The sequence below is a fragment of the Palaemon carinicauda genome, chromosome 30 (assembly GCF_036898095.1).
Source record: "Palaemon carinicauda isolate YSFRI2023 chromosome 30, ASM3689809v2, whole genome shotgun sequence".
Lineage (NCBI taxonomy): Eukaryota > Metazoa > Arthropoda > Malacostraca > Decapoda > Palaemonidae > Palaemon > Palaemon carinicauda.
Genome location: NC_090754.1, coordinates 24,239,880 through 24,257,698, shown reverse-complemented (window position 1 = coordinate 24,257,698; position 17,819 = coordinate 24,239,880). Strand labels below are relative to the sequence as shown.

At 39.3% G+C, this 17,819-nt stretch overlaps 1 protein-coding gene across 1 annotated transcript in view; it reads right to left on the bottom strand.

The window, feature by feature from the left end:
* LOC137623431 (ATP-dependent RNA helicase TDRD9-like) overlaps positions 1-17,819 on the bottom strand; it is a 252,515-nt gene that overhangs the window by 125,324 nt on the left and 109,372 nt on the right. Inside the window, exons 8-9 of the mRNA XM_068354265.1 lie at positions 7,569-7,770; positions 5,828-6,070 (exon numbers count right to left, since the gene is read on the bottom strand). Of these exons, the coding sequence (XP_068210366.1) occupies positions 5,828-6,070; positions 7,569-7,770 (445 nt within the window). The remainder of the gene's footprint in view (positions 1-5,827; positions 6,071-7,568; positions 7,771-17,819) is intronic.

Below are 17,819 nucleotides of genomic sequence, written 5' to 3'. Positions count from 1 at the left end.
AATCGTGCAATGCGCCACTGTTGGCGCATGAGCCATAGGTTGGCCACCCCTGACTCAGACATTCAGAACCGGGGTTAACATTATTTTACCGATGAGGTTTATAGTTACATGTTACGTGGTTACTGGATATTAGTATTCTATTGATTCATCTGTTCACTGACCAGAGTCTCAAGGAACAGTAGATAGCCTCTCATGGCATGGTTGGTTTCGACCTGGCTTTTCATTAGAAGGGGCTAGCGTTCGATCCCAAGTACTGAGTAGAAATTTATTTCTATTTGAACACGATGTTGTATAGATATTTATCCATATTTCTACATATTTATAATTAAATATATGCATAAATATAGCCATTAAGTATATATTACATATTTATAATTAAATATATGCATAAATATAGCCATTATTTTTAGTTATACTGATTTGGTTGATCCCAGCCTGTGAATAGGATCACAAACCAGAGTTTCAAGGAACAGCCAGACTGATGTCTCCTTTCTATTACAGAAGGTCCGCCTACATGGTATGGTTCCCGGAGTCATGCACGATCTGCTACGAGCTGTCCTACCTACTCCTGACCCAAGAGGTAAGTTGGTTCTAATGTTTCTTTTTGGTATACTTTGGCGATGATTTAATTTGATCCGGATTTATGTATGCATTGCTTATTGAGGAGAACGGTCTTCTCCTTCATCACTAATCCACTCACTTCTTTCAGGACGATGGTGAATCTCTCCAGCCTGCAAGAGCGGCTCCCTGCCCTTGGGTATCAGGGTTTAGAAGGAATGCTCCATCTAGAGGACCCTATCTCCTCGGAGTGTCCTCTCTAGGGTTGGACATCGACCCCATAGATGGGCAGGTAGGTGGTGATGAGTTTTGAGCCTTCAGTTTGCAATTACCTGCGTCACCGACCTAGGACCCTCAAAGGATCCTGATGTTCATATTACCTTGTATAAAACCGTGACTGCTAAAAGCCAGGGGTAGGGTTAAAGAGCATATACAACACATTCTAGGGGGCTATGACGGAGCTCAAAGATATGGTGGTGAGTCGGATCCGTTCAGGAACTCGGATGACTCCCCCTACAGCCACAGGCGTATCGAAGTAACCTTCTTCGATAAAAACAACACATAGAAATTTGCCTTACATGTCCCATATATGGATGGTACTATAACTCTGGATGGCATAGACGTCCCCCCTGTGGAGGACCTAGAATTTACTCTCAGGGACTAAAATACCCACTCAACGGACTTGTTCGCTTGAAAGAGCATGACTTGGTTAGGTTAGACAAGGTACCGAAGGTAACGGTATTATTTCCTAAAGGGCAGGCCCGATCTGTCTGGATCAGGATGTTGTCGGTCTGGGGGGTACGATAATTCCAAGCTCACCCCCACACAATGGGGAATACGCCATATCTACAACTGCTATCATTGTTGCCTTGCCTATTACGGATAATTGGACAGGTCTTACTATTCAAGCTGACAAAGAAGGTTCGGCCATGCTGGCTCTTAAAGAGCCGGACCCCACCTCAGGGAGACCCTAGCCTCGGTTTATCCCAGTAAGACTTTGTTTCGGATATTCATGAAGAACCAATCTCTGCCCTTCCAATTCGACCTACACGTTTGGTGGTCTGATCGGGTTAGTTGTAGGAAATACGTTCTGTCTGAGGCCTCTATCAGACAGGAATCGAGCAGGCTGATAGTTTCCTCCTGATGGGGTAAAACCCTCTTCCCTCAGGAGGAGGTGAACAAGGTTCTACAAGATGATACGAGAGCAACCCAAAATTGCCAGAAAGAAGGTCGAAGACCAAAAGCAAGCTTTCTTCAAGAAGAAGCAGAGAGTTGCCCTCTACAAAACGAACCGGGGTCACTGCCATCAATAGTCAGTTACCCACTTAGTCATCACAGTCTTCCTCTGATTCGACCCCTATGCATCTGGATCCCCCCCTCATCAGGTGGGCTACCTCACTGATTCCCCAGGTACACAGCCCAACCCCGATTTGATGCCCTCGCCTGCATACAGCCCTAGCTCCGAACCCTCAGGTTCCTTTCGTGGACACCAGAGAGGAAGATACAGGAGTAGAAGACAGTTCCGCCATCGAGGTGGACCTAGAAAAAAGGGGGCTCGGGGAAGGAAAGGACTTAGGTTCACTTCCTCACAACGAGGTGGTCCCGGTAGGGGAGAGACTTTACCACTTTCAAGACCATTGGACCTTCGGTCCGTGGGCTCATAGCATAATCTCTAAAGGTTTGAGGTGGAAATGGCCACAAGGTCCTCCTCCTCCACAAGTGACCTTCGCCCAGAAATCCACTCCCATCCTGAAAGAGTACACCACAGAGTTACTAAAGGAGAAAGCAATCAAACGGGACCAATCACCAAAGTTCCAAGGCCTCCTGTTCACAATTCCGAAGAAAGGCTTGTCGGCATTGAGAGTGGACCGGGACTTGTCAAAGCTAAACTCTTACATTCTCTGCGACAAGTTCCGGGTGATGACTATCTCTCAGGTACGGACCTTACTTCCCCTTGGGGCCGTCACCACCTCTGTCGATCTTTCCGACGACTATTATCATGTGCCTATAGCTCGAAACTTCTCTTCTTATCTGGGTTTCCGCCTAGGCAGGAAAGCATTTGCGTTCAAGACATGCCCTTCAGCCTCAACATTGATCCCAGGATATTCACGAAACTGGGAGAGACAGTGTTAGTACAACTCAGGAACCAAGAGATACAGATCATGGCTTATCTGGACGGTTGGCTCATTTGGGCCCGAGAAGGCAACAGAGCTACGAAGGAAGAACTTCGATTTCTCGACAACCGGTGATTTCAGGTCAATCTCCAAAAGTCTCGCCTGCAACCATCAGGCCACTTAGAATGGTTAGACATTCAGTGGGACCTTTCAAAGCACACGTTCTCTCTCCCTTCCAAAAAGGTAAGAGGAATAGCTTCCAAGATCAAGAATTTTCTCAAACACAAACAGATATCCAGAAGAACCTTAGAAAGTATCATCGGCCTTCTCCAATTCACTTCAATAACAAAAATTCAAAGACATCAATCGAGTTTGGAGAAAGAGAACTACAGTACCTTTAAGAGATAAGGTCTCAAAGATCCCCTCTGTCTTGAAAATGAGACTACGCCCATGGTCCAAACCGAAGAACCTCTCCAAATCGGTTCCTCTACAATTCCCACCTCCACAAGAGACATTCCATACAGCCGCGCCTCTAAGTGGATGGGGGGATTACTCCGAACATCAGATGTTTCAGGGGTCTTGGTCACCCGCCATGAAACAGACCCATATCAATGTTCCTCAAAGCCATGGCAGTGTTCTTGACCCTGAAGAGACTCTCTCCTCCGAGGTCGAGCCACATCAGAGTAGTGTCAGCCAGCACAGACGTAGTACACTGAGTCAACAGGGGAGGATCCAAGTCACCCAACCTGAATCGGATCCTGGTCACTATCTACGCCTGGCCAACAGAAAAGAACTGGATCCTGTCAGTAACTCACCTTGCGGGAGTCCAGAATGTGAGAGAGGACTCACTAGCCAGGACGAAACCACTGGAGTCAGAATGGTCTCTAGACATAATTTCATTTCGGTGGATACTCAGGAACCATTAGAAGAAGGTTTACCTATTTCCCCCCAGTGAATCTTCTAATGAGACTTTTACACAAACTACGTTCCTTCCGGGGGGCAGTGGATTTAGTACCACCTCACTGGCCAAGAACAGTTGGTTTCCTCTCCTCCTCGAGTTGAAACTCCGTCCCTTCCGGATTCCGTTCCCCAAACTGACCCAAGTAATCCAAACTCACTGTGTCAGATTGCTCAAGGATAGCCAAAACTCTGACTTTGTGGACTACAGGAAGTTTGCAGCTCGTAGAGACGCGAACATTGAACCGGAAATCGATCTCTTCATCGAATCAGACAAAAGGGACTCGACAATTCGCCAATATGATTCGGCCGTTAACAACTAGCAGATTCCCTAAGAGTTCAGACCATACTCGTATGTCTCCAAATCTAGACATCTCTTTCTTGAGGTTCTTATTTGGCAAAGGCCTAACAGTTAGAACTTTAACCACCATCAAGTCAGATTTGGAGAAGATCTTCCTTGTTGGGTTTAACATTAACCTAGCTGATTCTTATTTCTCATCTATTCCAAAAACATGTGCTAGGCTTTGACCTTCGGTTCGGCCACAAAAGGACTCTGGTCTATGAACGGTGTCCTCAAAACTTGCGCCGGACACGGACAATGAATCCTGCTCTTATCACTCTTCTTAGGAAGACTTTATTTCTAACGGCTTTGGCCTCAGGTGATGGAATATCAGAACTAGCAGCTCTCTCACGAACCCGGAAAACATAGATTTCCTCCCTTCAGCCGAAGAACTCCTTTCTCCAGACAATGCTTTCCTAGCTAAGAAATGAGGATCCGCAATATAGGTGTTCCCCTCGGAAGATTATTCTCCTTCCCCAGGATCTTTTCTCTGTGTTCAGTCACTACTCTCAAGGCCCTTTTTTAGCTTGGTTGTCGGGGAACAAGGAGGTACTATTTCCATTCACGGTATCAGGCAACAAATACTCTACTTCTTTAAACATACTAATCCGGAATCATTTCCCCAGGCTCATGATATACGGACAGTAGATACCTACATCAATTACTTCCAGAACAGGGACTTTGATATTTAAAAAATATACGGGTTGGAAATCCCCTATGGTTGTCAAATGGCACTATGTATGGATCTTACAGGCCCTCAAATACCCGACGATGGCAGCGGGGAGCCTTTTCCCTCTCCATTAATCTCTGCTTCTTCCTTTCTTCCATCTCTTCTCTTCTCCCTCCTACCCGCCACTCACACCACGTCGCCAATCTCCTGGGTAGTTCGTTAGCCCTATGATATTTACCATGTTTAATTCCAATGGTTTAACTGTTATTGTAGTTACGGTTCCTTTAAGGTTTAGATATGCTTAGACATGTAAGGTTTGATGCCTTTTGCGATTCGACACTCAGTTGATTCCTTGTCGTCTTAGTTATTTGGCTAGTTGGTAATTGGACGTTTCTTACATTATTATAGTATATTATTGTCGTACATGGTGATTGTATTCTCCGCATTATGTTATTACTTAATTGGGCTTGGAAGGCATTCTCTGGTACTTTTTCACCGGCCGTCACAGATCGACCCAGAAAAGGGATTTTGACGAAGGAAAAATCTATTTCTGGGGAGAGACCTGTGACGCCCGGTGAAACCCTTCTCGGTTATTTTTGTACGGACTCACCCTTTCCTTGCCAAGCCATATGTTCTTGCAGAAGGATGACCTGGAGAGCGCGAGTAGTAGGTGTCGGTGGGGTAGTCCAACTGTATTCTCTAGGGCCTATCACGGCCCTCCCCTTTGATGAAGGGATTATCTAAATGGAAGACAGCCTGTGAATAGTGGTTTACACACGCCCTTGTTAAATACACGACACCAACAAGGTGTTCGCGCGAGGGTTGTAACCTCTGCATTCCATGCTTTTATCTTTCTCTAGTATATTTGGAAGATTTATATTAGAAAAGTGTAAAGAAGGACCCTTTTCACCGGCCTTCACAGATCGACCCAGAAATAGATTTTTCCTTCGTCAAAATCCCTTTTGTTATTTGGCAGGTCAAATTTCATGGTAAATAAGGTACCACTAACTACTTTAAACAATTCCTAGCACTCTACTCAAGTTTTCATAAAATATTTGTGTTGACAAAAAAGCTACCACCATACTGGGTCTACATTACATTATATAATGAACATTAAATAGAAAAAAATCTAGACCTTTTACAGATGATAACTCAAAAACCTAATGCATTTCCAAATAATATCCTTACCATAACTTTCACATCTTCACTAGTTTTGATAACTTCATCTATTCTTGCTCTGTAAAAGCTGCACACAAATTCCAAATCTCTAAAGGGGGCCAAACAAATTTGTCCCACATTGATGTCATCCGGGTCCAAGAAGGGTGTTGTATTCTGGGAAACTGCAGTCTCCACACATGTTTGTATGAAGCTTAAATCCTTGAGAGCATGGGTTTCATTTGATATAGCCCAAAAACTTGCTGCATTTTCAACCTAAAATAAAATAATTTGATATGGCTTTTACACTTAAAGAATTTTAAATGTTTTAAAGATACAAACTTTATAAACTATATAAAATTATGTCAAATTGTGGAAGATTTTAAAAATATAAAAATTATGAACAGTGCTAATGTATATTAACTATAACAATGATCAAAAAAATTCCTGTTGAAGCCTTAGGATAATAGCATCCTACAGTTCCTCCTAGGGTTGTCGTTTAGCTAGTAACAATAATAATATAAAGACCGCTAAGGCCTAATTGAGGCAATCGAGGTAAGAGATCTGCTTTTAAAAATGCTACCGATATCAAAAAGTACATTTTCATAGCAACTTAAAAAAGCAATTTCCATATAATCAGGACTAGAAAAGGGGATGATTTGAGTTGAGAAAAATTGAGGTAGTAAACTAAAATCCTACTTTGAGCTTTGAATTTTCTCCTATAGAGATGTACGACTGCATTTGCCCAGATGAAAATCAAACAGGATTTAGTGCCAATAATATAAACATTATCGAATAAAAAAAACGAAGTATAATATTGTCCAAATATATATTACATGCAAAGACTTTAGATAGTCAATTCGGGACTTTTATATATCTCAATGTTTTCAAAAACATGAATCGAGATTTCAATAAAATATGATGAAGGTCTTCTTTGAATTTCCTCCATTTCTTTAGAAACCTGTACATAATTTCCTCTCATGGAGCACTTTACTTCTCTTTTCAGCATAACAAATCTTCAACCCTCCTTTTCTTGAATTATTCTTGATATTATAATAAAGGGAAGTTCAGTCCTTTTTTTTAATGCAAAAAAGAAAAAAACTTAAAAATTATATATAAATAATTCAGGAGGATCTAAAGAAAAAAGATAAAACAAAAAAGACTTTGAAAATTTTGCAACAATGACATCCAGTAGTGTACTGAGCAAATTTTTCAGGGGAAATTTAATACTAGTCAACTTGGCTGGCTATGGCCGTTATGCGAGGGATTTTAAGATGTCAAATCTTTAAAGGGAAATCAAACTGATTTGTTCTAACTCTTAGAGTGTCAGGCATAATGCCCAAATATACCACATTTAAATTACTCCTTCATAAAGTTTCATTGACAAATTATGCAAATAGCAATTTCCAAGTATGTATGGTGAATAAATTAATCAAACTACAACCTCGTTAAGATATATTCATTGCTGACAGGAATTTCAAGCTGAAAAAATGTTTGCAGGTGAGCATTTTGAAATGGCTGGTGTGAGCAACACTGAAAATTCATGGCAACTCCATTTCCATTATTCAATAGATTGGGTTGATTAGGATCATTCCTAGTCTCTATGCTTTAATCATAAAGTGTACATTTTCCAACCTAACCACTACTATTTACATACTTGAAATGAAATTTTTTAGTACCCCAACTTCTGCAAAACATAAATATCATCATACAAGTGTAATTACTATGAGGAAAAACAAAAAATATATAAAATAACAAAAAAGGGGAAACTTACATGTGTAACATGAATTCTCCAAACATGGTTAGCTGGCGAGGGCATAACAGGTGGTCTCAAAGTACACTCAACAGGTTTTGTTAATCTCATCCGACCTCTACCCAAGATTTTTTTTCCGGTAAAACCTTTTTGATCTTTACCTTGGTTAAGATCTTCAATTTCACCCAATATTTCTGTCATCTTTATACGACTTTCTTCTGAACTGGAAATATAAAAGCTTACATTGCAGTTTCATAAAGAAGGATCAAGACAATCACTCCACAAGCATTTACATTCAAGTTACTGGAATTGATAGAGCAGTAAAGAAAACCAAAGCAACCTCCAATATAAATGGAAAGATGCCTCTGTAATGAAGCCTATGTAAACACCCAGTTAACCTAAGCAACTTTGACCCACCTTTCTATTCACGTCCAAAATTCAATGTGATTATAGCTAACTTTTTATGACAGGAAGCTTAATTTAATGTCAAATATAAACTGAACAACTGTACTTCAAAATACGCTCATGAGGGAAAAATACTTGATAAATTAGAGATGCAAACTGCAGTCAGGCACAAAAAAATCTTAAGATTAATAGGTTATTAACAATAAACATTAAAAATTAGACACTTGTTAAATACACATCTATAATTATGAATTTTTATTGCAAATTTTACTAGTTATTAAGCGATAAAGATTTTTTGACAAAATCTTTCTTTTTATGGTTAGTGATGTGTGGTCTCCAACTCTCCTGTGGAAGGCTAAAACAGGAAATGAAAATGAAATGTCAAAGAAATATTTTCCTCCCTGATCCAGGGCAAGTGTATCACTGTAAATGGTACAGACTTAATGAGTTAAAAGGAAAATATATGGATTCAAGTTCTATTGAATCCATCACAGCACCTATGCTGAATACGTTAAGATGTACTATGACACAAAGCCGAGAACCAATGCTGGTACTAAAGCTGATGCTACTTGGTCGCAAATATGCACTCAACTGCTATCTTCTATATATTTCGATTAAGGACCAAATGCCTCCCTTCCCCAATTGAGGTAAGAGATGAAAAAAAAAATGGTAATTTATTACGTAACTCTATCGCTTAGAATAACTTACAACAAAATCAGAAGTTAACCAACTGTTTATAGCCTGAAGGTTGACAGTACTCAACTTGAAGGTTGAGGAGGATGCCTAGCCACAGAGTACAGAAAAAAACCATCCTTCCCATGCTCACCGACAAAAGATGTTAGTTGAATGCACACTAATAACCGAGTAGCCTCAACCCCAGTACCAGTACTGGTTCTCACTGATGTACCATAGTATGTTCAACATATTTCAGCATAAGAGGTGCTGTGACGGATTCAAAATTCTATGCTGTGCACATTGATACACTAGACCTGGTGCAGAGTGAAAAACATTCCTTTGGTATTTAACTAAAATAATGATAAAAAAAATATAATCAGCAAGTTGACTCTGGGAGCCCTCCACTACATTTAACAAATGTTCTCTTTGATCAATTATTGTGAAGATACTCCTCATGGCAGGAATCTGGCTGTGACGCTCTTATGAAGTCAATTCACTGTACTTTTATTAGTGTGAAAAAGGGGAAGCAAACAAATATAAAGAGTACAAATAACAAGATGGTGCTACTCTCATATATGTTTGTTTGGCAAGAAAATTACAAACATAAATGCAAATAAAATATTACCAACAAAAGAGATGAAGTGATAAAAGTTGCGGATGGTTTCTATCAAATAGGGACATAAAAAACTTAGCAAATATGAAACACCTGAACCAATACCAAACATAACAACTGAAGAAGTAAAGAAAGCATTAAGAGTAATGAAAAGAGGCAAAGCAGCAAAAGATGGCCTAAAAATTGATTTAATAATAGATGGATGAGATTTCATAATAGTAAAACTAGCTCAACTTTACATTAAATGTCTGTAAGAATGTTCAATGTTCTAAACCTACACACTTGTGAAAATTTCATGATTGTACTAATCTACATAAAGGAAGATACAAAAGACCCGAAAAATTACCACCAAAAAGTTTACTCTGTTATATATAAAAAATTGCAAAGATCATATTAGGCTGAATAAAAAGACAGCTACACTTCAATCAAACAAGAGAACAGGCACACTTTAGAAGAAGGTATTCAATAACAGACCAAATCCATGTAATCAACCATCTAATGAAAAAATCAACAGAGTATAACAAACCAATATGTATGACAGTTATAGACCATGGGAAAGCTTTTGATTCTGTCAAAATTTCAGCAGCAATGAAATCCCTTCAAAGACAAGGAATAGATGAATCTTTTGTTATAATACTTGAGGATATCTATACAGGAAGTAATGCAATCCTAAAACTACATAAACCTATTGAGAAAATTCAAACTGAGAAAGGAATTAAATGGGATGATCCCATCTCTCCTAAATTATTCACAGCATGCCAAATAGTAGTTTTTAAGAATTCAACTTGGATAATGTAGGAATTAATATTGATGGGGAACGCCTCGACAACCGAAAAATTGTGAACGAAATAGCTCTGTTTACTGAATCATAGGAGGAAATGCAATGCATGATAGAAGATTTGAACACAGAAAGCAGAAATATTGGACTGAAAATGAATATGAGTAAAACTATGATAATGTTCAATGAAAATGAAGAGATTACAAATAAGTGTTATGGATGAACCTCTACATATTGTTAACGAATATGTATACAAGAAACTGTTGACTTATGATGGGATTAGATTCTGAGACAGGCCTTAAATCAATCTGGACATAAGGCCATCTTATAATGTTAGATTTCCATAGATTTATTATCCTGATTTATGGAATTATATTTCGTCAATATTTTCTTCCTGGATATCACTATTCTATTTTCTTGGTCTATAGCATAGCATCTAGTTTTCATACAGTTTGTTTATAGCAATTATTATTAGTTATCATATATCTTTTTTTTCTCTCTTTCAGAGGTACCTTAGCAGGTGTTGCAGTCTATGTTAGTTTCCTTGAGGGATTTCTCGAGTTGGTCTTTAAATTGAAGCATAAGGCAGCCTTTAGAGCGATTGCCTGTATTTAACTCGCTGAGTAGTATTTTATTTGGTAGTCTTGTGTCTTCCATGTGCATCACATGGCCAGACCATCTTAGGAGGTGTTTAACGATCATGGCCTCGATGCTGGTGACAGCTCTTTCAAGGACTGCTGTATTGGACACATTATTCATTCCATTTGATTTTCGTTATTGCTCATTTTTTTCCTGGTGGAATTGTTCCAGTTTTTAGAGGTCCCTACAATAAAGGGTCCAAGTCTCATGTATATAACGGTAGATACTATAATGGCGTTATATACCATCACCTTTGTATGGTTGATTAAGTCTTTGTTCATGAACACCCTGGTGGATAGTCTCCCATATGCAGTGTGGCCAGCTTGTAACCTGCTTTCAATCTCTTTGGAGGTGGTATTCTGGGTGGAAAGGATGCTTCCCAGGTATGGGATGTATTTGATGCATTCAATGGTGGTTCCATCCATTGTGGTGTTAGTTACTAGCAGAATTTTCATACTATATACACATGACATGTGGTTTGGCCTAGAAAACAAGCTTGTTGCATATGCAGATGATGCTACTCTCTTTGCATCAATTCCATCCCCTGAATGTAGATCTAGGGTTGGTGAATCCCTTAATAGAGATTTAGCTAGAATTAGTGCATGGTGCAAATTATGGGGTATGAAGTTGAATCCTAACAAAACTCAAAGTATGATTGTAAGTAGGTCAAGGACGGTGGCTCCTCAACATCCGGATCTCAGTATTGATAATGTTTCTTTAAATATGTATGACTCTTTCAAAATTTTAGGTGTGATTCTTGACAGTAAATTTACTTTTGAGAAACATATAAGGTCTGTGTCTTCTTCAGTTGCACAAAAAATAGGCTTATTGAGAAAGTCTTTCAAGATTTTCGGTGATCAATCTATGCTGAAGAAGTGTTTTAATTCTTTCATTCTACCTTGTTTTGAGTATTGTTCTCCTGTCTGGTGTTCAGCTGCTGATTCTCATCTTAATTTGTTGGACAGAAACTTACGGTCTAATAAATTTCTTATTCCTGATCTAGATATTAATCTCTGGCACCGTCGTTCAATTAGTTCATTATGCATGTTGCATAAGATTTTTCATAACTCTGACCATCCTTTACATTCAGATCTCCCAGGACACTTCTATCCTGTTCGTAATACTAGGCAGGCAGTTAATTCTAATAGCCAGGCCTTCTCCATCACGAGGCTCAATACTACGCAGTACTCTAGAAGTTTTATTCCAGCTGTGACCAAGTTGTGGAATGATCTTCCTAATCGGGTGGTTGAATCAGTAGAACTTCAAAAGTTCAAAGTTGGAGCAAATGCTTTTTTGTTGACCAGGCGGACACGAGTCTCTTTATAGTTTATTTATGACATATTTGTTTTTGTTGTTGTTAATAGTTTATATATGACATGTCTGTTTTGACGTTGTTACTTATTTTAGAATGATTTATTATTAATTTGTTCTCTTCATTTATTTATTTCCTTATTTCCTTTCCTCACTGGGCTATTTTTCCCTGTTGGAGCCCCTGGGCTTATAGCATCTTGCTTTTCCAACTAGGGTTGTAGCTTGGATAGTAATAATAATAATAATAATAATAATAATAATAATAATAATAATTTCCCCTGATCTTGGCTGGGCCAATTTCTTAGTTTTGACTATGTTAAAGCACGTATAGGCAGCATGGAAACTATCAATTGATTCTTGGAGTTCTGCTTGGGTGTGGGCTATGGCAGCGTTGTCATCTGCAAACTGCAGTTCCCTCACATTGATGGTGTTGGTGTTGCGCTGGGATTTCAGTCTGGTCATTTTGAAAATTCGTCCATCTAATCTGTATTTTATCTCAACCCCTGGGTTGTTGTGGGGTACTTCACATAGGATAGAGCATGGCAGCAAAGTATAAAAAGAAAAGGGTTGGAGCCAATACACATCCTTGTTTTAGTACACATGAATAGGAAGGGGGCTCACAGGTTGCTCTAGTGTATTACTTTAGCTGCCATCCCATCATGTAGGACTCTGATCATTACAACAAAAGACTCAGGGATTCAGAAGCACTTGAGGACAGACCACATGCCTGTTCTTGGTATGCTGTCGTATGCTTTTTTGAGGTCGTAGAAAATTAGGATTATGGGTTTTTGCAGTCTTTTTTTATTTTTCCTCTAGATGGGTGGAAACCACAATGTGATTCTGGCAAGATTGTTCATGCTACATTTTGTAATCTTTTTAGTAGGATCCTTGCCAAGACCTTCCCCGTAATTGGTAGCAAGGATATCCCTCTATAATTGCCACATTCTCTTCTATCTCCTTTTTTGAAGATGGTGAACAGGAATGTGCCTTTCCAATCATTGGGGGCCTGTTTTTCCTTCCATATTTTTAGTATGAGGGACTGAAGACACATCTTCAGAACTAAACCGCTGTGGTCAGGAGTTTAGTGGGAATGTTGACTGGTCCTGCGGCCTCCACTTCGCGCGCATTTGTTTTAAAGTAGCATCAAATTCTTAAAATCTAGGTGGTAGGGACATCCATAATTGGGGTGGATGTTGTGGCACATTTCGGAGGAAGTCTTGTTGGGCTGATGAGTTCCTGTTCAGGAAGGTGTTGAAATGTTCTACCCAACAGTTCTGGATCTCTTTATCTTCTGTAAGAATGGTGTTGTCTGCTGCCAAGAGTACCCCTGCAGAAGTGTGCTTTGGTCCGAAAATTTTCTTTGTGCCTGCAATGAAGCTTTTTAAGGTCCCTACTGTCAGCATAACCTTGTAGGTCTTGAGACATTTACTGCCACCATTCATTTTGTATTTCTTGAAGCCTTGCTTGACCCTGTGATTTTATTTGTTAACATTAAGCCTTCTTTGGGTAGGAATTAGGGTCTTGGTCGAGGGCTATTTGAGCTTTCCGTTTGGTGTTAATGAGGGACTTACTATCTTCGTCGTTGTCGTCAAACCAGTTCTGGTGCTGTTTGCTTTGGTGGCTGATTATCATTCTTAAAGCTTCATTGATGGCATCTTGTAAGGAAGTCCATTTAGCGGTGATTAAAGGTTCTCTGATTGGTAGGCTCTGCTGGATTGCTCCTTGGAAAACTCGAGATGTATCAGGATCTTTTAATTTACCACTGTCGTGTCTTCTTCTGGCTTCGTTTTGTTGGATGTTACATGGCTTTCTTTTGATGGTTAGTTTTAATTTTGTGATGAGCAGCCAGTGGTCCATCCAGCAGTCATCGGCTCCAAGCGTGCTTCTTGTGATCAAAACCTCATTTTTATGTTACTATCTGACTATGGCATAATCTAAGATATGACAGTGTTTTGATCTAGGATGTTTCCAGGTGATCTTAATTCGATTCTGGAGTCTGAACTGCGTGCTTGTGCTGAACAGGGGAACTGTTCAACACAAAGGCCACGGAGGAGTAGGCCATTATCATTGCAGTTTCCCACACCTTGCCTTCCGATTATGTTGTGCCAGAGGTCATGGTCTCGCTACATACTGGCGTTAAAATCCTCTAAGAGAAAGAGACAGTCCCCAGCTGGAATTTGGGATATGGCAGTGTCAAGCTTTTGGTACAAGGCACCTTTGACATGGTCGTCTGCATCTAATGATAAGAGCGTACACTAATACTAGCGTGAAAAACTATTTATTATGGGAGTTGTAGTCTCAGTGCGGCGATCGTTTCATTAATTGCATGTACTGTCAGGTTATGGGCTTTCACCCTGGGAACGGTGGTCTTTCAGGTTTTTCCCTTTCCATACTAAGTATAGCCTGACCCAACTTCTGTGATTTGCCGTTCGCCAGGTATTCTACTTTCGCTGAGAGCAGCCGCTTCGACGTTAAATCTTACAGGTTCTCTTGAGACTAAGGCTGTTCATCTTCCAGGGCGGTGTGTCTCTCTGGCATCCATAAGGGTGCAAACATTCCATGCACCTACTTTGAGGTATGATTTACTGTAATTATTCCTTCCTTCACACAGCTGCATATATGGTGTTGCATTGGGTGCAGCTGCCCAATGACTGGGATGGTGTGACCACCATTGTTTAGTCCACCTTTAATAGGGCCTTCCCTAGTTGGGGCAAAAAGCGGTACTCTTGAAAAAGCCTGCTCAGTCACAGGTGCAGTACTGAGTTCCTGTGTGGTCATGGTCACAGGGAGCGCAGCCATCACACACCTGCCGCCAGTGTGCAGGTGTCGAGTTTCCAGCTACACCAAGCCTTCTCCCACCACCCCTGGCCCATCGCCAATAGTCTTTTTAGGTAAGGCTAGGAGGAGAGGAAAAAAAAAAAGGAAATAATGAGGGTGTTAGAGAGACAGTAGTAAGACTGAACAGGCTGTTGGTGTGACTTTGTTTAGGGTGGACAACACTTTGCCAGAGCGATGCCCACGCACTCTGGCTCAACACCTTCCTCCAGCGGCACACGTGTGATGTGCAAAACTGTGGTGTGGAGTTGCATTGGTCTGCCGATAATCTAGTCCAACAGATCTCTCAATTTTTGTGCAATTGAAGAAGACACAAACCTAATGTGTTTTGCAAAGGTAAATTTGCTGTCGAGAATCACACCTAAAATTCTAAGTCATACAAAGTTGAAGAAACATTATCAATGCTGAGATCTGGATGTTGAATAGCCACTGTCCTTGACCTACTTACAATCATACAGTACTTTGAGTGTTGTTAGGATTCAACTTCATGATCCATAATTTGCACTATGCACTAATTTTAGCTAGATCTCTATTAAGGGGGGGAGCTAATGCCATTTTTTAAGGACAGACTTTGACATTCATCCCACTTTATAAGGTGACTTAGGGCATCTCCAAACTCCATAGGATTTTTGCCTGCGACCTTCGGTTTTGAGACACCAGAGTGATTTATCCTGAAAATTAGTGTTTTTCAAATTCTATCTCCTCCCTTCATAATCAATATTAAGACCTGAGATTACTACCCTATATAGACCTCCAATCAAATGAGTTTTTCTTTCCTAAAAGTCATTTTTTTTTTGCTAGATATAAAATTTTTCATTGTGGTGAAAAAATTAACCTGGAAAATCAGGGGAAATAATTGAGAAAAAAATATGAAACAAAAATTGGAAAAAACAAAAACATCTAATTAGTTTTTAATGTCTTTCTACATCACATACCAAATTTCAATGTTATATCTTTAAAACTAAGGGAGAAGATAGAATTTGTTCAATAAGTATACTGTAGTTTTGAGATAGGGGCATTCAAAGTTTTTCTTTTTATTTTTACAAAGACAATATTATTAATCATGATTATTATGAGTATTATGTTCCTTTTTGGATATTAATAAAACAAAACAAAGTTATTTATCATAATTTAATCATAAATAAATCCCTTAGCTCAATATCTTGCTTCTTTAGGCAAGACATTCACTCAATGATCATCTCTCTCCTTCACTAACTCCGCTAATTTCGCCGATATTACCAACTTCTACACTCTCATTAGAGAGAATTTTCTTCTTTATGTTAGCAAGATGTTAAAATTGTGTTTTCCTCTTTGGAATGATTAAATTCTTGCCGAATACGAGAAAAAGATGTAAAAACGAGCGATTGTCACAGGTCAAACACAACGTGTACTCCCTCTGAGGTTTGTGGTAGAACTGGAGGGCGAAGGGTGTAATATCTATGTAATACATCATCTTGTGACTCATGGAATCTATACAGATGCCATTGCTCACAATTTGTTTTACATTAAAATGTAATAATTATCAAAATTTACGATAAAAGAAATACAGCATTTTCTTGTAGGGAACAATGTTTTTGGTTTATCGAGTTACTTTAACTGATTACCCTGTAACTATGAACGTAAGAGGAATTTTGACAAAATGTTTTGTATACACATTCTCCATTACCATATGAAGCTTATGGGATTCAGCAACCCCACATCTACATTCAAGAGATGGAATTGATGCAGAGAGTGTAGTATGATCTACATATGCAACAAGCTTGTTTTCTAGGCCAAACCACATGTCATGTGTATATGGTATGAAAATTATTGGGCCAATAATACTACCCTGAGGAACACCAGATATCACATTCCTATACTCACTATGGTGCACATCAACATCACCTCTTTGTGATCTATTGCTTAAAAATTCAATAATATGCTAAGAAAAGACCCACCCACTCCCAACTGTTTGAGTTTGAAAACAAGGGTCTCATGATTAACACAGTCAAAGGCAACACTAAAATCAAGGTTAATCATACGAACTTCTTGACCAAAATCAAGGGATTTCTGTACAGCATTGGAGATTGTAAGAAGGGACTCACATGGTCCAAGGCCTGTACAAAAACCAAATTGCAAATTAGGGAACAGATAATTACCTTCCGGAAACCTATTAAGACGTTTTACCAAGACGTTCAAAAACTTTAGATATGGGATTTATGGAAATTGGGAGGAAATCAGTAGGAATTGAGCTACCACAAACACATTTACATAGTGAGTTAACATTACCAATTCTCCAAAACGTGCTAAAAAGCTCCTCCTCTTGGTAACTTGCACGAAATACTACAACTTTGGAGCTGGGAAATCTAGTTTTTAGAAAAAACAAACGAAAAATACCATTTGGGTCTACACCTCCATAAGCATCAAGGTCCATCAAGAGAGCTTTAATTTTATGAGATAGAAAAGCTAAACTAGTTAGTTTAGCCTCCAAAAAATAGGAATGAGGAAGATACAGTTTCTCATTACTCTGCTTAATGTCAAATACATCAGCTAAAAGGGATGCCTTTTCCTTTGGACAGTGAGTGACAGAGCCATCTGGTTCAAGTGAAGGAGGAACTGTTGCATCAACACCAAAAAGTGCAAATTTAAGGGTAGTCCACCACTTATATTCCTTGGTTCTACAAGGAAGGATTTCTTAAGGCTAAATTGTACTCTTTCTCAGTTAGGCATAAACTCTCTGAGCAAAAGATCTAAGCCGAGTCTAGTTATTCCGAGTCAAGTCTGATCTACTACTTTTCCAAAGATGATAGGCCTCCTCCTGCTTCTCCTAGTAAGCACATCTACAATCTTCACTGAACCATGGTTTGTCCTTCACTCAGTACCTTAGCACATGAAAAGGGATATGCTTATCAATTATCAATTTTGACCAATTCAGGCCCAAAAGATCACTCAAAATTCCATTCCAGTCTGCTTGAGATTTCATATAAATCTTACACGAGTATGATACATCAGGGACAGGCTGCTCAGTCTTCACTAT